The sequence below is a fragment of the Protopterus annectens genome, chromosome 5.part0 (assembly GCF_019279795.1).
Source record: "Protopterus annectens isolate FY-2018-M chromosome 5.part0, PAN1.0, whole genome shotgun sequence".
Taxonomy (NCBI): domain Eukaryota; kingdom Metazoa; phylum Chordata; order Ceratodontiformes; family Protopteridae; genus Protopterus; species Protopterus annectens.
The window spans coordinates 1,059,593,193-1,059,615,836 of record NC_056735.1 but is presented as its reverse complement, the minus strand read 5'-3'; the positions used below and the strand labels follow the sequence as shown (position 1 = coordinate 1,059,615,836).

Sequence of the window (22,644 nt, the reverse complement as noted above, 5' to 3'; positions counted from 1 at the left end):
ACTCAGCACAGATAAAGAAAATTTAACATGAGCAATATCTATTGATCTGTCCAAAGCATTTGATTATGTACATCACTATTACTTAACTCTGTCATCATAGCAGGAATTAATACTCTTGCATTACTTTGCTTTACAGATTTCATATGCATTAAGAGTTAAGGTCCACATAGGGTCCACAACTTCTTCCTCAGAGCTCCAAACCAAAGAAGTTTCACAAAGGTCAATTGCACCCCATATTGTTCTCCTTTTTCATAAATTTGTTACCATCTGATCTTCCATACATTCTCATAATCCTCTGTGCTGTCAATATGGTTATATAAAGCTGAAACCATTCATACTCTGTTACCAAATCCCAACTAGAACAGGGCCTCCAACAACTCTATAACTTGCTACAACATCGTAAATCATTGTTTAAAAAGTGACCCCTGACATACACAAACTATGTCTTTTAAAACACTCATCTTGCTTTCATGACTGGAAAATAATACATGACCATGAGTCTATACAGACTACCAAACACTTGAGATCCTAAGTTATCTGGCTAGATGAATAGCTGCACTTCCAGTACCACATACAGCTCACAAAAGCAAAAATAAATAGTCTTCTTTTAGCCAAAGACAATCTCACTCTCCCAATTCACAGCTGACAGGATAGCAATAGGGGGAGAAGTCCTCCTTGCCTAATTAGAATATGTGCTGGCCAGAATCTCATCTGTCTCCAAGAAAAATGTGGCTGCTTTACAAACTACGAACAACCATATTTGTCAATTCATTGCTTCAGCTTCTCATAGAAAATATCACTTCATGGTCCATAGAAAAATGAAATGGTGTCTATTTCAGTACAAATCCAAGCTAGTAATAGATTGTTTGCCTTGCAAATTGTCTTTTTAATCTCACACTCCCCCTCGGCCAGCTGACTTGTTCAATATACCTATTACTATAACCTGAGATCTCTTAAACCTACATTTCCTTTTGTACAAATATCTAGAACTAAGCATTACTCCAATAACCATATATATTTTTTCTATTCTTGCCTTTCATATTTAAGAATCTCTCACAACACCATACCTCTCAAATATACCTCATTAAGAGGAATGTGCCTCATTTTGACTTTAAAAAATCCATGTCCCCCATAGTTCTATTCTGAAAGTGTCTATAACACATTCCGTGTTAACATTCTTTTAAACTGATATTCATTGCAAATAATACTGGATCATTTTATTTCATAAAAATGTTTTATAGGTATAACACAGTACATGTTAACCACTCTGTGAACTTTCCAATTAGAGTTGTTGGTAACCTGTTAGTAAGTGTTCCACATTTTGTCCATTCGTGCCACATTGTGAAAGGTAGTAGTCCACACTTTGGAGATGGAAGGTTGACAGCTATGCTCTTCACAAGTAAAAGAAACCAAACCATATACAACTTCAGATCCCAATTAAAATAATTTATTTAAAAAGAGGCTTTCTGGACATGTTTACATCACAATGGAATAACATAACTTAATTAAAACTAATCTCTACCTTTCCAAACCTATTATATGTTTTGCATAAGGAGATGAAATAACTGTTCTGCATAAGCAGGTGAAATACCTGACACCAAATTAGAGCCCTGTGTTCATATTTCTTTCTCGCCAGTCCTCCTCACTACTCCTCACTATCCTACTCTTCTTCTCTCAATCTCTTGGTATGCCCCTCTTTTCTGCCTCCCTATCCTTCTAAGCTTCACCTCCTCATGCAATTCCCCTTTTTTTCTTTACCTCTCCAATTTTTTCCTGCCTATTATATTACACTATGCCCTATTCTACTTTGCACAATATCTTACTAGCATCCATTATATTCTACATCATGTAAATCATGTAAAGTATGACCTTCATTAAGTGTAATATACTGCGTACATAGTTTTACATGCAGTGCATATAAATTGTATATAATCATCTCAACTATTTTTCTTGTTTATATGTTTACAATTGTTTGTTCTGTTAATTTCTACTTTTTGGGGTTTTTTTCAGACTGAGTATGAAAATATCAAATCAAAGTTCAGAATGACATTTGTTTATCAGAATATGTTTTTTTTTTCTTTTAATGCTTAAGTCATTTAGCAAAAGTATTTTTTTTATTTTTCTAAGATATATGAGAGGTAGTGTCTGGTAAGAGTTACTCAAAATCTAATTGTTGCTGGATCAGGGATATAGGCAGAAGTTACACACAGCTTTGCTTTACTGTTAACTATTTAGGACCATATTCATAGATCAGGAATGACCCAATGATTTGGATTTTGCAAGGGTGTTCTTTGTATAGAAGCAATGAGTGGACCCAACCTTGGGGCCATGATGGTTTTGCTTGAAGGACTTATAGCCCATTCGGTCATTCAGTTACACAGGAAAATCAAGTTTCTGTAATTGCTAGTAAGTCTGCATTGTGACCTAGCTGCTTTCTGTGTATCCTAAAACTGTCTGTATGGTCAGATTTATACACATAGAGCTTAGCAACAATTGGGGAAGTGCAGAGATCTGTGAGGTGCAGGAAGTTATACTCAGTGCTACTAGCAAGCACTAGCAATGATGCCTTTGGAAATTGCAATGTTGGATGTTCAGGTTGTTAAAGTTTGAGATAAACCAAGAATGACAAATTGGTCAAATTGCTATCAGAGCAATGCAAAACATGGAAAGCACCCATTCAGTGGTCACATCAAGTTTAAAAATGGGAATACTCTGTATCATCCCATTAGAAAATCACTTGAATATATTACCTAGCACATGCAGCAATACACTGAGTCACTTTATTTATTTGCTTGCATTTTTATCTGTCTATATATCTGTATATATATTTTTCTTAAGTTAAGGCAGGATATGAAATAAGGAATACATTAAATGAATTTTTCCAAGCCTGCATCACACTGAAAATAATACCTGAAAGGCATGTTAGATCTTCAGCTGAAAAGAGTGGAGGGAAATACTTGTTGTACTCTGACACTGTCTTTCAGCACTCACACCTGCAATTCTCAGTAGAAATAATTTCAAAAGGTGTGCATGTATTTTTGAAAAAACAAATCAAGCTGTGAGATGCCATTCTATGAATAACATACAAGAGACAGGAGCACACAAAAATATTACATGGTAAAAATCTTGGGGGAGTTTAATAAAGCCTACACAGACTTTTGTCCATGTAGGCATTATGGCACACTGCTTATTATGAAAGTAAGCAGGTTTGCAATGCAGTAAACAGAGTTGGGCAGCAAGCACACACACTCCAACACAGAAGTGTCTGTGGCATGCAAATCATCTCATAAGCAGGTGAATTGCAAGCAAATGAGGGAGGTAGAGTGATCCAGCAAGCAGATAGGCAGTCCTGCAGACCCCGCACTGGTGTCCGTAGTGTACATGGAAAAATTCTGTGTACAAGAAGTTAAACACACAACAGGGGCTGCAAAAGTGCAGTTCAATGGACAGAAATGGCATAGCAGCTCCAGATATGTGCAAATGATCCACCACGTGTCCAAAACCATATGGGAATTACTTAAAATGAATCTTGTTTTTTTTTTGTTATGATCTGTCTATGTTTGTGCAGCATGCCTCAGTGTGCAAACATGCTGTGATGAAAAAAGATTGTAAAAACAAAACGTATTAGTATGTGACAGTAATGTATTATAGAACCCTATCTCCAATGATGGAATGGTGCTGTTGCCAATGAGGCAGGGCCTGGAATCGTGTAGTTTCCAAGCTGTGTGCACGGATCCCCATATAAATGAGGTGGGGCTACTGAATAGCACAAATGGGCATCCATGTCCACAGATCCCATCTGTGTAGGCACAGAACCATGTTGATGTCCAGAGAAAAGGTAGCTGACAGCAAGATGGGGGTGTGTCTGAGGACTTGTAAGTTCACTGCAGCTTAGCGGCACCTGTTTGCGTGGAGTGCAGCTCTGCTGACAGTGGTCATGTACACTGGCTGCTAAGATTTCTTTACCTTCAGGGCATGTTTCCACATGTTTGCATGGCATGCCGCCATGCTTAGTGTGACCTTTCATGGGGATATGTCCAGTGACTGCTGAGCATTGTTTACCTCCGTGACACGTGTTGCACTGTGCACCGCAATGCTAAGTGAGAAAGGCTGTCCAAAAAAAAATTGGCTGAGAAAGCCATTGGCATATTAATTACTGATGACCCCTGTTTTAATTAAACTAGGGCCATTAACAGTCTGTAATGATGTACGTGGCAAGTACCATAGGTAGCCAATCACACAGGCTGCACCTACAGCAGAGTACTATAAAGGTTGCATACACCCTAAAATCTGATTTCGCCCCCATACTCTGCATCAGTGGAGTACAGACTTGGGATTTTTAACTGAAGGAATGCTACAGGCTGCTGCAGGTCTGCTATGTCTGTATGTGCTAGATGCTGAGGTCAATGCTGCTGCTGTTGCAGATGACAATAGGCCTCGACTGAGAAGGAGAAGAGTGTTCAGGCCCAGGTAACCTTCCAGGAGCTACATGAGCTGGAGATTGTATAGGGCTACCGGGTGGACAGGAACATACTACAAGAACTTACTGAGCTCTGCTGCCCTCAACTCAGACCCAGAACCAGCAGGGGAAACCCATCCCAGTGGAAACAAAGGTATGTGCAGCTCTTAGGGTACTAGCTACAGGTACATTCCAAAGATCAACTGGGGACATGATGGGGATCTCACAGGCATCGTTCCTTGATGCTATGCTACCACATGCCAGTGAGAACATTTATTTTTCCCACACCCCTGAGGAGAGGCCCAGCAATATATAACATTTCTATCATGTAGCACACTACCCTGAGGTACTCGGTGCAACAGATTGCACTAATCTACACATCAAGACACCACCCAGTGAGGAGGGTAGAATCTACGTCAACCACAAGGTGTATCACTCCATCAACTGCCAGGTCATGTGCAATGCCCAGGGCATTATCATGAATATGTGAGCTGGCAGCCATGGCCGTTATCATAACTCCCACATCTGACACACATCACAGCTCTACCAGATGTTTGCTAGGGGGGACATCCCACACGGCCATTTACTGAGGGATGCTGGCTACACACTGGAACCATGGATGATGACACCCATCAGAAATGCACACATACCCACGGAAGAATGCTGTAATGAGGCACATGCACAAACTAGGAACATCATAATGTGTGTGTTTAGACTGCTGAGGTCGTGGTTCTGGTTCCTCGATATATCGGGTGGAGCCCTGCAGTACTCTCCAGCTACATGTGCACAGATATTCACAGTATGTGCTATGCTACATAATATGATCCTGTGGAAATAGCTGCAGTGGGATCAGCAAAGGGAAGTGATACACAGCCCCCCCCACCAGTGCCTAGGTCACCACAGCCACACTCACAGGGGGGACTCTGAGGAGGAAAACCCTGAGGTTGTCCCCGTAGGTAGACATAGGCATTCACAAGGTAAGTCACACAGCTACTCACCACTTGTAAGGGGTACTAGAATATGGTAGCATATGTATGGACCTGCCACATGTATGCAAGGGAATATAGTGGGCTACTGGGCTATTTGCAGAGATCTAACAGACACTTGGGACACTAGTACTCTGTCCAATAGCATGTGCTCCATAATATTCAGTAGACTACGTCTGGAAACCCCACTAGATTATTCAAGGGAGATGCCAAACAATGGGGTCACAGAACAGTTGCAAGAGTGTGCATGCTAGCAGAGCACAAGCTGGTCACCCCCCACCCCCAACTCATCAGTGTACCCATATAACAGCTGTAGCAGTATATTTGCAATGATATATCAGCAGACCACCCAGACTCTTATGATGCCCATATATGTGAGGGCAAAAGCGCTAAGTCATGGTATTTGTATTTTTTATTATTGATGCAATAAACCTTTTATGTTCTGTTCCATCTGCTCTCATGGTATATTTTTTATTTTTAGTTAATTACAGAGTGTGTGTTTGGGCTGCTGAAGTCACGGTTCTGGTGCCTCACTATATCTGGTGGAGCCCTGCAGTACTCTTCAGCCACATGTTTACAGACATTCACAGAATGTGCTATACACAATATGATACTGCAGAAACAGTTGCACTAGGATCAGCAAAGGGAAGGGATACACAGACCCCAACCAGTGCCTAGGTCACCACAGCCATACCCATCAGGGGACTCCACGGAGGAAACCCTAGAGAATGTCTCTATAGGCAGACATAGGCATTCCCAGTATGCCCTGGATTTGGCCAAGAGACAACACATAGCACATGCACTGACAACCTAGGGCCACAGGGACTGACACCTTACTCCGACTCGCATACATATAGTAAAAATGATGCCAGGCAACCCACACAACCTGTACCTAACCATGTATTGGGTGTGTACTGCATACATCAGACAGATTTAGCCCTGAAATACACTTCTTTCAACTGCTGCATTTGCAAGGTAAGTCACTCACCTACACACCAGTTGTAAAGAGTACTGTAATATGCTATCATATGTATGGACCTGCTGCATGTATGCAAGGGAATATAGTGAGCTATTTTTAGAGATGTAACATTCACATGGAACTCGAGATACCCAGTGCAATGGTATGTGCTCTGTAATATTCACTAGGCCTCATGGTTGGAATATTAACTACAACAGTCAAGTGGGATGTTAAACAGTGGGGTCACATGATATTTGCATTACTGTCTATGCCAGCAGATCATGTACTGTTTATCCCCCACCCCCAACACACCAGGGTTCCCTTACACCTGCTGTAACAGTAAGTCTGCAATGATATAACAGCCAATTCCAGGGCTGCAACATACAACCTGGACACACATTGTGTGTCTCCTGTAATGTAGGGGTGATAATGTATGTCTGCATGCTGATGATTATGTGAAGAATGACACCTTTATGTCTGGTGGCTCACTGGGCTAGGGACTTTAGCAGGGGGTGATGATGTTGATCGTTTGAATCTGGTAGCATCCACATCTTTTGCACGTGAGGTATTCATATGGTGGTATTCCCACAGACTGTCAAACCCCTCAATTTGTTACTGCAAGACAGCTTGACAAAGTCAGAGAGAATGGGGGGACAAAGGGCCAAAACTACAGATAGACATTACACATGATCTGATTAACCTAGAAGGTGGCTAGTATAACAGCGGGTTGCAACAGAAGAGAATAGCTGCAGGATGTAAAGGCCATTACTTAAATGTGTCAGTAGTTAATAAAATGCAGTGAATGCATTATATAGTATTATACTAGAACACCACAAATGTATGAGGAACAGACAAGAAATATGGGGCAAAATGCCAGACATTCTGCAAAAACATGTACAGTGTGAGGTATTCAGACTGTCACCCTGTGTGTGATGTTGCATTATGTACCCCAGTCACATATTAAGTAATGCACACAGCCGGGCAACGGCTTGGACAATTTCAGGGAAGTGCTGTACTAAAGAAACAGGTGCAGCAGTCAATGTGTGCAGCACACAAAATCCTGGACCAGAGTATAGGCAGCTGTGGCCTGGAGTCACCTTGCAAGTACTGACAGTCTCACTAGGCATGCTGCTACACTTAGCTAACTTGAGTGCAAGTCTGTTGCCTCTTCCTCACAAAGACCTGCTCTGTGGAAATTCATCTGTACATACAGCTATATATACATATCTGTCTGTCCCTGTCCCCCCACATGATTAGTGTATCTATCAGTATGTATCACATATACATATACCAATATATATATATATATATATATATATATATATATATATATATATATATATATATATATATATATACAGCTATATAAATTACAATGATGCATGCACATTTACATAATGTACAGACAGAGGAACAGTTAGAGACATCCCTATTATACACATTTATATATATATATATATATATATATATATATATATATATATATATATATATATGGATACTGCTACCATCCAAAGGTCTCCTTCCAGAAATATCCAGAAAAATCCATAAATGTCCAAAAACAGCAGGAAAAGACCACCACGACGAAATAAAACATAAACTGATTTTAATATGAAAAACAAGAGCTTTCACGTGTATAAAGACACACTTCCTCAGGTTTTGACAACAGTGAATCTCAAGTAGTATAAATACATATCAAATCTAAAGCTCATAGGTTAATAGATTAATAGACTAATAGATTAATTGTTCCTACAAATAGTAGGAGCAAATAAATGACTCATTCAGTCTTACTCCTTAAAAACAAAGCAAAACAACGCCTTAATTTCATAACATTACTCCAGTAAAACAATTCAAATGAAAAGCTTAAAAGTAACTAACACCGCAGAAGCATAATGCTCTGTCATGTATATAGCATAAACTAAACAAAGTTAATATAACTTTAAATATGTATTCTAGCATATCTAATAATATATCTAATAACTAAACCCATAAATAATGGTTGAAAATAATGTATGCGTATCAGAGAATACAAAAACAAAATAAATAAAAATAAAATTAAAATACAACTTGATAAACATCAATAAATTATCTATGTGCAGCTAAAACAGACTTAATACTAACACATTGGTTAAGTCCTGGTTCAATATGTGCTCTCATCCTTAAAATCAAACATAATTCAACTGATTCAAGGTACTTCATCTTATCACCCCCCCCCCCCCGTTTATTAACATTCACAATCTGTAAGACCCTAAATTTAAATATATGATCTAAGTGTGTAGCAATATGCTTGGCTAGAGCATTAGATGGATTCAGTTTCCTGATATCATAAACATGATTGTACACCCTGTCTTTTAATTTTCTAGAAGTCATGCCTATATAGAATGCTGTGCATTCTGTACATGTAGCTAAGTATATTAAATTCTAGCTATCACAAGTAGCATGAAATCTAGGGGCAAAAATATAATCTAGACAAGGGTGAACAAATTGTTGTTCATCAGCAATATGTTTACACATATTACACTTATTACATTGGAAGGTACCATTTCTTAAAAATCGCCTACTTATGTTTTGTTTGACCATTGTCCTTTCAGTACAAAGTAATCTTTGAGATTCTTGCTATTTCTGAATCTGAACCTAGGTGTTTCACCTACAAGCTTAAGAATTTGTGGATCTATAAGTAGAACATTCCAGTTCTTCCTAATAATTTCTGTAATTTTCCTGTTATCATTGGTATATCTAGTAGTAAAAGCTAATTTAGTCTGATCAAATTTAGTTCTGGTAGCATTCTTAAACCTTTGATATCCATTATGTATAGTCTGATATCTACTGGAACTAGCACTCACTGGATTTAATACTGATTCCTTCATATCCTTTATCAGGGTAAAAGTATACCCTCTCTCCTGGAATAACTCATCCATATGTTCTATTTGTAGGAGTCTTTCAGTGTCATTCCTGCATATATTAACAATCCTCATGAATTGGCTCTTAACAATGTTCAGAAATACAAAACGTGGGTGCATACTATTAAAATGTAACAGTGCATTCTTCCAACACAGCTTCCTGTACAGAGTAGTTGAAACTGAACCATCTGGATCCTTAAAGCATTCTTTATTTTATCACAAAATACTGATTTGACTATAAAACCTACAGAAAAAGGGGGTGGTGTAGTTTTGCTTGATACTGGTATGTATGATGAAATGATGCTCAAGATGTTAAACTATATCAACACATACACTTTGATAGAGCAGGACACACTTAATAGTATAGTGAGGAAGGTTTATGATGACCTGTATGACCTATTGATGTGCAGACAGATTACTCAAGAACTTTATGATTATTTTATGGTTGAATTTCCTTTAATTCCCTATATTAAAGGTCTGCCAAAGATACACAAAGGCATCACACCACCTCCCCTGCGTCCAATAGTAGCAAGGGAAAGATGGGTTACAGAGAACATCTCCCACTATCTAGAAACTATATTAGGACCCCTTGCTAGAAGTATTTCCACTATCCTGAAAGATACCTATCAGTTGTTAGGTGATTTGAATAACCTAACAATAGAACATATACTCCCCTCTTCTTGCATATTAGCTACTCTAGATGTTAAAATTTTATTTATAGCAATTCCAGTGAATATGGAATTGAGGCTATTAGAGAGTTACTACATAAGATGGGGAGTTTTGAAAATGACTTGCAGATACTTATTTGTACCTTATTGGATATAGTTCTTAATAACAATGTTTTCATGTTTCAAGAAACATTATATGCACAGACATGGGGTGTCGCTATGGGCATCCCATGTGCTAATTCTTATGCAAACTTGGTAATGCATCAGTGGGAAAAGGCTTATTTGCTTAACAGCGCATTCTTCCCACATGTACTACTGTACAGATGCTTTGTGGATGATATACTTATTATTTGGGATGGAGACATGGATTTGTTAAAGGATTTAGTAATTTACTTGGAAACCACTACTGACTTCTTAAAATTTATCATGGAAGCTTCTTTTTCCAAGATAGATTTCCTGGATATTACCATCTTTAAGGATCCAGATGGTTCAGATTCAACTACTCTGTACAGGAAGCTGTGTTGGAAGAATGCACTGTTACATTTTAATAGTATGCACCCACGTTTTGTATTTCCGAACATTGTTACGAGCCAATTCACGAGGATTGCTAATATATGCAGGAATGACACTGAAAGACTCCTACAAATAGAACATATGGATGAGTTATTCCAGGAGAGAGGGTATACTTATACCCTGATAAAGGATATGAAGGAATCAGTATTAAATCCAGTGAGTGCTAGTTCCAGTAGATATCAGACTATACATAATGGATATCAAAGGTTTAAGAATGCTACCAGAACTAAATTTGATCAGACTAAATTAGCTTTTACTACGTGATATACCAATGATAACAGGAAAATTACAGAAATTATTAGGAAGAACTGGAATGTTCTACTTATAGATCCACAAATTCTTAAGCTTGTAGGTGAAACACCTAGGTTCAGATTCAGAAATAGCAAGAATCTCAAAAGATTACTTTGTACTGAAAGGACAATGGTCAAACAAAACATAAGTAGGCGATTTTTAAGAAATGGTACCTTCCCATGTAATAAGTGAAATATGTGTAAACATATTGCTGATGAACAACAATTTGTTCACCCTTGTCTAGATTATATTTTTACCCCTAGATTTCATGCTACTTTTGATAGCTTGAATTTAATATACTTAGCTACATGTACAGAATGCACAGCATTCTATATAGGCATGACTTCTAGAAAATTAAAAGACAGGGTATACAATCATGTTTATGATATCAGGAAACTGAATCCATCTAATGCTCTAGCCAAGCATATTGCTACACACTTAGATCATATATTTAAATTTAGGGTCTTACAGATTGTGAATGTTAATAAATGGGGGGGTGATAAGATTAATTACCTTGAATCAATTGAATTATGTTGGATTTTAAGGATGAGAGCACATATTGAACCAGGAGTTAACCAATGTGTTAGTATTAAGTCTGTTTTAGCTGCATGTAAATAATTTATTGATGTTTATCAAGTTGTATTTTAATTTTAATTTTATTTTTATTTATTTTGTTTTTGCATTCTCTGATACACATACATTATTTTCATCCATTATTTATGGGTTTAGTTATGAGATATATTATTAGATATGCTAGAATACATATTTATAGTTATATTAACTTTGCTTAGTTTATGCTATATACATGAGGGAGCATTATGCTTCTGCGGTGTTAGTTACTTTTAAGCTTTTCATTTGAAATGTTTTACTGGAGTAATGTTATGAAATTAAGGCGTTGCTTTGCTTTGTTTTTAAGGAGTAAGACTGAATGAGTCATTTATTTGCTCCTACTATTTGTAGGAACAATTAATCTATCAGTCTATTAGTCTATCAATCTATTAACCTATGAGCTTTAGATTTGATATGTATTTATACTCCTTGAGATTCACTGTTGTTAAAACCTGAGGAAGTGTGTCTTTATACACGTGAAAGCGCTTGTTTTTCATATTAAAATCAGTTTATGTTTTATTTCATCGTGGTGGTCTTTTCCTGCTGTTTTTGGACATTTATGGATTTTTCTGGATATTTCTGGAAGGAGACCTTTGGATGGTAGCAGTATCCATTATTCTACTACTATATATATATATATATATATATATATATATATATATATATATATACATGTATTTGGGTGTATGTTAAATAAACAAATGCTGAAAATGTCGAGTACAGCATGCTTGAACATCTTTAAGCGGACATTTATTTAACCAATAGCCCCAAATGTCAGAAAAAGGAGTTCTGAAAAACCCTGGTTGGCCAGCACTGAAATATGTAGTACATCATGGAAGATACGCCAGCCAAGCAGAATGTAAACACAGGTAAACGCCAAACAGTAAGCATGAATCCAGCAGACAACATTGATGAATGTTTTGAGTGCAATACAAAACATAAGTACACAAATCAGAACGGACGGTAATTTGCAGATACCCATGACATACATTGCTGCAATGCTTATAAACACAGTTCGGGCAAACCGCCATTTGTGATGTTTCGGCAGACCATAACGCTATGGCTACCTCAAACAGCGCCTCCCCTGGTGTTGTAGGGCGTATTACCATTGTGTAAAGTCTCAAAAAGGTAGGGACATGCTGCAGATAGATGGCTATCTCTACACCCTAGAAAAGGAGATGACAGGTAGAAGGTACTGGTGTTGCAAAGGCAAAATAAGAGACAGGTGTACGGGACGTGCAATAACTATGAGGGATGTAAATGGTGAACTACTACAAAAATGTACAGGGCATCACTATGCCTCAGATGTGTGTGAGGTGCAGAAGTATATTGCATGTTACAGACTGAAAGAAGGTGCTCGTACATGTAGGGATATCCCATCCCTGCTCCTCAATGATATCTGTGCAGTTACCGCATTAGAAAACTCGGTTGCCTTACCATCCAGAAAGGTCATGCTGCAGCAGGTACATAGAGTCCGTCATAGTGCAGTTAGGAGTCATGTCCCTGTGTACACGAGCCTAGAAAGTGTAAACCCCAGTGAATGTACACTAAAGGAAGGGTCATTCGTGCATAAGAGAATGTATGACACTGCAAACAAGATACACATCCTAGTATTCTCTACCATGGAAAACCTTAGGGACCTAAGTAGATCACCAATGCGGCTGATGGATGGTGTATTCCTTACAAAAGGTCGCTTGTGTAGGCTACTGTACAGCATCCATGGTCTCATAACCTTCGGCGGACATACTAAGTGCGTCCCTTTAGTGTTCTGTCTCATGACTAAGAAAATGTACAAGTGCTACAACTATATGTGGGATTGCCTGGCAGACTTACTGACTACAGCTAACCTTACCTCTTCTGTCTGATTTATATTGTCTGACTTTGAGATGGCAGCTTTGTGTAGTGTAAAGCATAACTTCCCAAATGTACGTTCAAAGGGTTGTCTATTCCATTTTAGACAAACAGTCTGGAGAAAGGTACAATCCTTGGGGTTAGCACCATTGTATGGTACTTCTGTACACTTCCAGATGTCTGTTAAAAAGCTTATTGCATTGGCATTCCTAGAGGTACAGGAGGTTGTTCCAGCATTCCTGGAGCTATCTGTTACATTCCCTAGTGAGAGAAAGGAGTTGTTATCATACTTCTCCAATACGTATGTACTGGGGTGGGTTAGGAAATGGAACACTAGGTTATCCTGTGTGTCTAGATTTCCTGATATGTTTAGTGTAGAGTTTTGGAATGTGTGTGACCTAAATGCTCTGTCCTTGCCACGCACACAGAATCAGGTTGAAGGTTGGCACAGACATATCTGCTGTTTGCTGGGATGGCGCTTATGTGACATTCCGTCTGTGTTGAGCATGCTAGTTAGGGAGCAGAATTGGGTTGACAAAATCCACTTAAAGTTGCAGTCGGGATGTCCCCAATGGCCTAAGAAAAGGAGGACGATGTACAGATGTGACAGGTTACAACTGATCCTGCAACACAAAGAGGATTATAAAACACAGGACCTCCTCCATGCAATTGCGGTACTGCTGAGAGTGTAGCGTATACACTGTAGGTCATCACCGGCAGCATGTTAATTTATGTTTATGCAGTTTATACCACTACACCATTATTTATGATGAAGGGATGCATTCATTTGGCTTGGTGTATATACATTTACTATTAGGGTTCTATGCAATATGGTTGTGAGTGCAATGCACACGTATACTCATGGGTATTAATTTCAGTGGGTGTGGTTTCCTACAGCATTGGGAAGGAGACTGTGTGGCCAAACAAAAATTTTCGACATTCCGACTTGCAAGATGTGGGGCTATTGGTTAAATAAACGTTCGCTTAAAGATGTTCAAGTACACTGTACTCGACATTTTAAGCATTCGTTTATTTAACATAGACCCATATTTTGCTCTAGGAAGACAAAACACTTCTGTTTGCCTCAAGATATACAAGCTACAAATAAGGAAATTGTGGAGTCTGTGACTGACGTTAGTCCATACTGTAGTATAATGACCAGAACCTTTCCCCTTATGTTTTTTTCTGGCTATCAGTCTGCACCACCTTATTTTGGCAATCATTAAACAACGGACTTAATAGGTTCATAGGTGTTTACTAGGTTAACGATAACTAAGGCCCTTAAAAGCCTAGCCATGCAACCTAAATCAGACCCACAAATTTGATTTATATTTGATTTATAGGGTGCGATTTACTGACTGCCTCTGTCCATAAGAAACATAGGAGCTAGTATAATTAGCGTAAGAATATGGTAAAGTAGAGAAATGTAGAATCCAGACAATGAGAAGAAACGAACTCTGCAACATTAAGATTCTTTAATAAAAAAAAAGTAGTAAAGCTTTCAGATACAATCCTTCATCAGTACACAATACACAATTAAAAACATAATTAAATACTAAACCATCTAATCACATGACATTATACAGCCAGTAGGTCTTTACAATCAATAAAATAATCAAAGAAATTATCTCAAACACATTTGCCTTTGTAAAGGATTGGTTTTAAAGAAACCATCTTACTGATACCTGGTGGATGATCAGTATTTAAATGTAAAATCCATTCATATACCTTCAGCTACAATTTATTATTCATATCCACACCCTAATGTTTTTAAAAAGTGTTTCCATAACTCTAAACATAAAAAGGTGGTCACTACCATTTTTTTAAGTTGAGCTAAAGAGCTAGTCATAATACCTCTTATTTCAGACCTATGTTCTACTATTCTTTCTTTCAACTTTCTAGTAGATTTACCAATGTAAAAACTAGGACATTTTTTAATGATGCTAGATACACAATATTAGTAGAATTACAACTAATACAACAGGAGCACATATATTGTTTGCCATTAACAGGATATATAAAACAGTTTTCTAAATTAATGATCTCACAACTCAAACAATTATAATCTGGAGCTATTCCTATTGTAGAAGATTTAGACTGTTTATGATGGAGCATATCCTTATACCATAAATGTTTTTTTAAGCTTGTATGATTCCTATAACAAAATCTAAGTATATTTCCTGCATACTCTTCTAGTTCTGGAAGTGACCGTAAAATGCACCAGTTATTCTTAATAATATTCTCTATCTCCTTACTGCATCTACTGTACCTTGTAATAAAATGTAAATTGTCATTCATTTGAAGAATGCTATCATAATAAATATGATTTGTTTTAAAATAGGGTTATGCTATACTATCCCTGTTATCGATAACCTCATTAAGGGAGGTAGTTAACAAGTTCTCTGTATAACCTCTAGCTCTAAAATCCTGTGTTACTTCCTGCATCTGGTTAAGACATTTATCATAATCGGTATTTAATTTGCTTGTTCATATATATTGTTCCTTTACAATCCCTTTAAAAACATGTTCAGCATGCATGCTATCTCTATGTAAGTATTTATTTCTATAGGTGGGCTTCTTATATATACTAGTATGCATGCCTGACTCATAAGAAAGCTCAACATCTAAAAAAATTAATCTTAGTTCTAGAAAAGGTCATTTTGAACTTTAAGAAATAAGTGGTGGTATTCAAGAAATTAACAAAATCCAATAATTCAGCCTCATTATCCATCCATATAAAAACATGTCATCAACAAATCTTAAAAAAAAAAAAACAACTTTAGATGTATAAATACATGGAACATCAACTACAAAGAGACTTTCCTACTTATTTAATACAAGATTTACGTAGGTGTTGGCAATGGGCGCACCCATTGCAATACCTGCTATCTGATGGTGAAACTTACTATTGAATATAAAAATATTACTATCAAGTACAAGTTGTAAGTTCACAAATAGTCTCAATTTCCTTTCCTCTAATTCCACCATGTTTAGTTAATAATTCTCTATTAGCACAAATTACATACTAATTAGGAATTACAGTGAACAGAGAAACTATGCTGAGCATTACAAAAATAAAATCTCCATGATTATTTTAATTGAACCAGACATACAACTGAGTTAAAAAATCCCCTGTATCCTTAATGAAACTCTTAACATGCATTGAATATTTACTCAATACATTTTGTAAGTAAATGGATAAAGGTTCAGTTGCCCATTCTCTTCCCAAGACAATTGGTCTCATTGGAGGATTATCTAAACACTTGTGTATTTTGGGAAAACCATACAAAACTGGAATAACAAGACAGGGAATAGTAAAATAGTTAAATAAATCCAATGAAATATCATTCATAATCTGCAAGTCATAGATATATTAATATTTTGTGTACATTTGAACACATCTATAGCTGTAATATATTTAAAAGCAGAGGCATCACTTAAAATGTCATTTATTGCAGAAATATATTTTGCACGATCCATAATAACTATTGTACCTCCCTTATCAGCTTGCTTTATAATAATGTCAGTATTGTTTTCAAGTTTATACATCTCCTCCTGCTCTTCTGTGGTCAAATTATAAAATTTCCTAAATGACACTTGTTCAAATACAGTGCATATTTATCGTTCGCACACATCATTAAAGGCAGTATTAACAGTATGATTAGTTGGAATAAAAGTGCTGGACTTCTTACATTTTTTCGTTGATAGTGGTAAAGTATTTCTAAATGCAAATGTTAAACTCAGATTACGGGTGAACAACTTAAGATCAGTTAAAACATTAGTTAATGTATCTGCTCCAGAGGGAATAAACTTCATACCTTTAGAAAAAAGCTTAATATCTATTTCAGTCAATCGAAGGATGGACAAATTCACAACAGAATTAGTTTCTAGTGTATCTGTTACAGAATTCTGCTGCGCATTTATGGACCACTATGAAGGCTCATTTCTCTCTTCCTCACTTGCGATCTTCCTCTGGAATGCCTCCTCTTGTAGGTGGGAATTTCCTCTGGGGGTCTATATTATCTTATCGTACGATGAAAAGAGCAAACACTCTTTCATTGAACCAAAAAGGTTGAAACTACTAAAGACCGAAGACAAGGAACAGCGATTTTTTTCCCAGGGGAAAAAAAATCGCTGTTCCGCAAAAAAAATAAAAACAAAACAATAATTCAAACACAAAATGAAAAAAAAAATCTCTGGAAAAAAATCAATGGTCCGTGTCTTCACTGTTTAAGGTTTTCGAGCTTTTCGGTTCAATGAAAGAGCGTTTGCTCTTTTCATCATTTGATAAGGTAATATAGACTCTCCTCTGGTAATTTTGGACAGATGATTGGTAAAGCCTTCTGAAAATCTAACAATCTCCTAGTAACCTCCAATGGTTCCATAGTATTTATAACACCTTTAGAGGGCATTGATGTAGGATTAGCTTTATTTATTATAGGAGCAGTTAAGTACAGAATGTACCTCATTAGAAGATGGAGAATTCTAAATATTTGGTGCATTATCAACAGATGGAGCAGCAACAGGTATAGATACATCATCAAACTCATACATACAGCCATGTTTACTTTGAGATGTAGATAACCCATTAATGTTATTATTTTTATTTATGTTAGCTTTAGGCCATGAGAAGATATGACCTAACTGAAAATTATTAATATCTCTGGTTAACTTACATTGTTTATGTAATTGAAGTTGTTGATAATAGGAAGTCAAACATTTCAGCATACAGTCATAGGCAGGTTTATAATCCACAAAACAAGGCAAAATGGAGATGTCATTTTCCATCTGTGCAATTTCCGTCTGCAATTCATGCTCGATCTTAACAAAATAGTCATTCATTAAGGACATATAATCGAGACCAACTTTATATTAAGCTCCTGCCATTTTCTTAGTAGTTCAGGTACATATTCTTAAAAGAAGGCATTTTTATGATATGTAGCCCACACGGAACAACATTCAGTTCCAAGTATGCTGAAAAGCAAAGTAGTTGTCATTTTTAGGTTCTTAAACTTCTGTTACTTATGTTCTAGAGCTGTGATTCTTTGTAGGATGTCATTTGTTCTGTTGGGGTTACTTCATTCACAGTGGAGGTGATATTCAACTGTCCAAGAAGAGTATTAGAAAATACCACAAGCAACTCTTTGAGTTTACCGGTAAACATGTTTATACAGGCTGTATAACACCAAGAAAACTCAACACACACGAGAAACGCACAGAAGAAAAACTTAGTATAATTATTGTAAGTTTGTGGTAAAACAGAGAAATGTAGAATCCAGACAATAAGAAAAAAAAAACGAACTCTGAAACATTAAGTTTCTTTAATAAAAAAGTAGTAAACCTTTCAGATGCAATCCTTCATCAGTACATTTACCATCTTTTTTACATTTAAGGTTATGGAAATGTTTTATAAAAACATTAGGGGTGGGGATATGAATAATGAATTAGAGCTGAAGGAATATGAATGGATTTTATGTTTAAATGCTAATCATCTGTCAGGTATCAATAAGATGGTTTCTGTAAAACCAGTTCTTAAAGAAAGGCAAATGTGTTTGAGTTAATTTCTTTGATAATTATTTTATTGATTGTTAAGATCTATTGGCTGCATAACATCATGTGATTAGATTTAGTATTTAATTGTGTTTTTAATTGTGTATTGTATACTGATGAAGGATTGTTTTTTATTAAATAAAGTTCGTTTTTTTTTTCTCATTTAAACATAGTAGCTAGACCAGATGTGAATTTCCAATTACCCATCCATTTGTCCAAGTTGTGCTTAAACTAAGATAGGGAGGAACTCTGCTTCACATAGATGGGAAGCCTGCTCCAGAGATTGGGAATTCTCTGAGAAACAATTCTGCCTCTCCAATATGTCCTATTTATGTTGCAATAGCTCATTTGCTGAAAACCATATGAAGGATATGGCATAGTGAGTGAAGTTAGCAGAGCACCCTTAAGGAAGGAGTTCTTATATATTACACAGTTGTCCTTTTAATTATCCCTTCTGATTGGGAAAACAAAGCAATTTTAGTGGTAGGGAAACACAATTACCAACACAAAAAGATCTGTTAACTCAGAAGGTAAACAATTAAACCTGCCATTATTATAAGATTGTTCACAAATGCACTGCAATACATAGTTAAAGAAGCAATGCATCAATAATCCTTAAAGGACAGGAAGTTGTACACTCGTCTTATATGTCTTCTGCTGTACACATTTAAACCCTTACCTGTAAAAGTGAATGCTCTGGAGCAGCATCAGAGGCATAAAACTCATTATTCTAATATGCAGTGTATATGTAAACATGGTAAATAACAGGGATGTGTACATAACATAACATATGTGACCAGTTTGTCACAGAGCCATCACTCCTAAAGAGTCTCGGTGCAATTAGATAAGAACAGGGTCATGTCTCACATGCAACATTACTGTAAAAGAGGAGTCAAATCTTTTTAACACAACTCCATTGTATCATTGTAATAATGACTGCTGAACCCATGGGTCATTCAGGTTTATTCACTCCTGTTCACATTTCTCCACTCATCTCAGGGGTAAACCTGATTGGCCTACTGTATGGGCTCTCTGGGAGTCATTGTTTCTGTGTATAATGAAATTAAAATAAAATAATAATGTAATATAGTATCAAGAGAAATAAGGTTGGTGACCTAGAAAATTGCGTTTAGCATTTTTATCTAGCAATTGCAATAATTAGTGGACTTTGTTGTACTGTGGTCTCAAATCATATTTTTGCAGTGGAGCATCATACTGTGAATATCTGCTGTTCCAATTTTCATGTGGTACTGATTTATAATAAAAAGGCAATCTCACTGTAGATACTTTACACATGCCACACCTATAGGTGCGATGTGTGTAGATACTGAACTTTTCCCTTTGTGGGGAAAAAGTGCTATTCCGAAGCAAGGGCTGAAATGCAAGTTGCGAAATTTGCAGGGCAATAAAAATAAACCATTGTAAATATATTAACTTAAAGTTACAAGCATCTAAGATGTAAACCTGAAATTCCAAGCTGGGATCTCAAAATGAACATTCACTGTTTCATTAAAAAGCTTAATGTCATCTGAATTTAACCTTTACAGTTTTTCCTTTTGTGTGTGTGTGTGTGTGTGTGTGTGTGTGTGTGTGTGTGTGTGTGTGTGTGTGTGTGTGTGTGTGTATACATATATATATATATATATATATATATATATATATAGTGTGTGCTCATCAAAGATTCTTGCATAATAAAAGACAGAACTTTGAGAAGCAGTTTGTATGAATCAGGCTATGTGAAACAAGAAAAAATGCATTCTTTAATAAAAGAAACATTCTACAGCTCCATATAGCTTCTTTATTAGTATCAGTAATTGTAAGAATTATACAGAACAAGCAAACAATTACAGAGAAACATTTTAATCATATTATTAAGAAATTAGATCCAAATCAATCAAAACGAACAAGTGATAACTTACAACTGCTAACAAAAAATATGTTATATTAGACTGCCATAGATTTATGACAATGAACATTTTATTTATTGCATAGCCATTATTCAAATATGATGTTGCAAATCATGTTACCTTAGCAAAATTCTCCAAACCTCTTTTAGAAAGAGTTAAACAATACTGAGAAAACTCATTTGGTGGTATTGTTATTTCTTTTTAGAGGTAGGACATTTTCATTCTTAATAATGGATGATGACATCGTTGTTTATTTTGACAGCTTATCACTTAGCTAGCATAAATGATAATGCACTGAAATTTAATATATGAAATATTTCAATGTGCAAGATCTACAAAAATAATTTACATTTAAGAATGACATTTGTGTATTTTCTAGCCTGCAAATGAAAACACCTCAGGGCAACATTATGATGGAAGTAATGTGCTTTTTTCTCAGGCTGTGGAAGAAAGGAATGGTGAGACAGCCCTCAGACACCAGTCTTCAATACTGGATGATGTAAATGCACTTTTAAAAGACATAGCCCTTCGTACCCAGGAAGCAGAAGGCAGACAATAATGAAAAGGGATTACAGAAATAGAAGCAGGTTCTAGAAACAAGTTCAAAGATGAATGCAAAAATGTCAGCCACGTTACTCTACAGTTTTATTCTACTATCTAAATGTAATGGTCTGACTTGAAAAAATGTGGTAAAATGTTTTTCTTTATTTATTATTTGACACTCTCTCTCTTGTGACAAAAGAACAACTTGTATGCCAATTAATGTTGTTTTAAACACTGACATCTAATTTCTACACACCAGTGGATAACATACCTTTACTACATGGTTCATAAATTCCTCACTACCTCATGTTTGAAGGGGTGAGGTCACCATGTTAATGACTTTCTATAACTTATGTCACTCTCACTATATCCTATCTCATAGTGTGCATGTGTCTTTGTCTTGTGCAATTAGTAGGCCAGGAATTCCATTAAACTTCAAATGGTTGTTTGCCACCTCAACCTCACATCACTAGATGTTATGGCTATACATTCCAACTTTATTTGAATAGACTTTTATTTTTTAACAAAACGTGAGTGCTTATAATGTGACCAACATATATGTGTAACATGTTATATCACTTACTCACATTAAAGTATTTCCACCAACTGTTATAAGTTCCTCATTTTACTAGAGCATAATACATCCCAATTATCTGCATTATAGCCTTTGAATATTTAGATAATTCTGTCAGAGAAAAGCCTGCCTAATGCATGGTCTTTATTGATACTATAAACCTCCCTGAGTAGTGTATGCTATGACTGAAATAGAAGCTCATTTAATTGAATTCTGTACTTTATATTATCAGTCTGAAACTGAACTGCCATAGAGTGTCAGCACTTTGTATTTTTAAGTCAGTACATTAATTATCTTTATGCAATATTTCATTTATATAACAATAAAAATATTCAATTATACATTTTTTTTCTTTCTGCTCATAATATTTTCTTTTTATGATCACTCTGCCAGATTAACATAAAAACAATGTATCAGGATTAGTATATATAGCTTCAATATTAAAAAAAATATTTTCAAAAGATGTGTTATTCTGAAAACACAAATAAAATGAACAGTATTCAACAAGTATTCTGAAATATTTTTGTGTAATATGTATGATTTAGTAGTCATACATACTGAGTGGCACATTGTTTATACAAATGTGTGGCAATTCCATATAATTAACACTTTTAGAGACTATTTCTCAGTATCAGTTGAAAATATGGGTTCTGGTGAGATGTATGCCACAAATATGGCTCTGAATAGCATCCTTCATTTTCTATATAATTTTAAACCCTTTAAATGTATTGCTGTTTTGTGAAAACCATACAGTACATAGTAAATTTCTAAAACT

General features: G+C 36.1%; 1 protein-coding gene across 1 annotated transcript in view; it reads left to right on the top strand.

Annotated features, from left to right (window-relative positions):
- LOC122802059 (neuroendocrine convertase 2-like) overlaps window positions 1–22,167 on the top strand; it is a 509,583-nt gene extending 487,416 nt beyond the window's left edge. Inside the window, exon 4 of the mRNA XM_044071777.1 lies at window positions 21,192–22,167. Coding sequence (XP_043927712.1) covers window positions 21,192–21,311 — 120 coding nt within the window. The 3' untranslated portion in view covers window positions 21,312–22,167. The remainder of the gene's footprint in view (window positions 1–21,191) is intronic.
- Window positions 22,168–22,644: the final 477 nt, after the last annotated feature.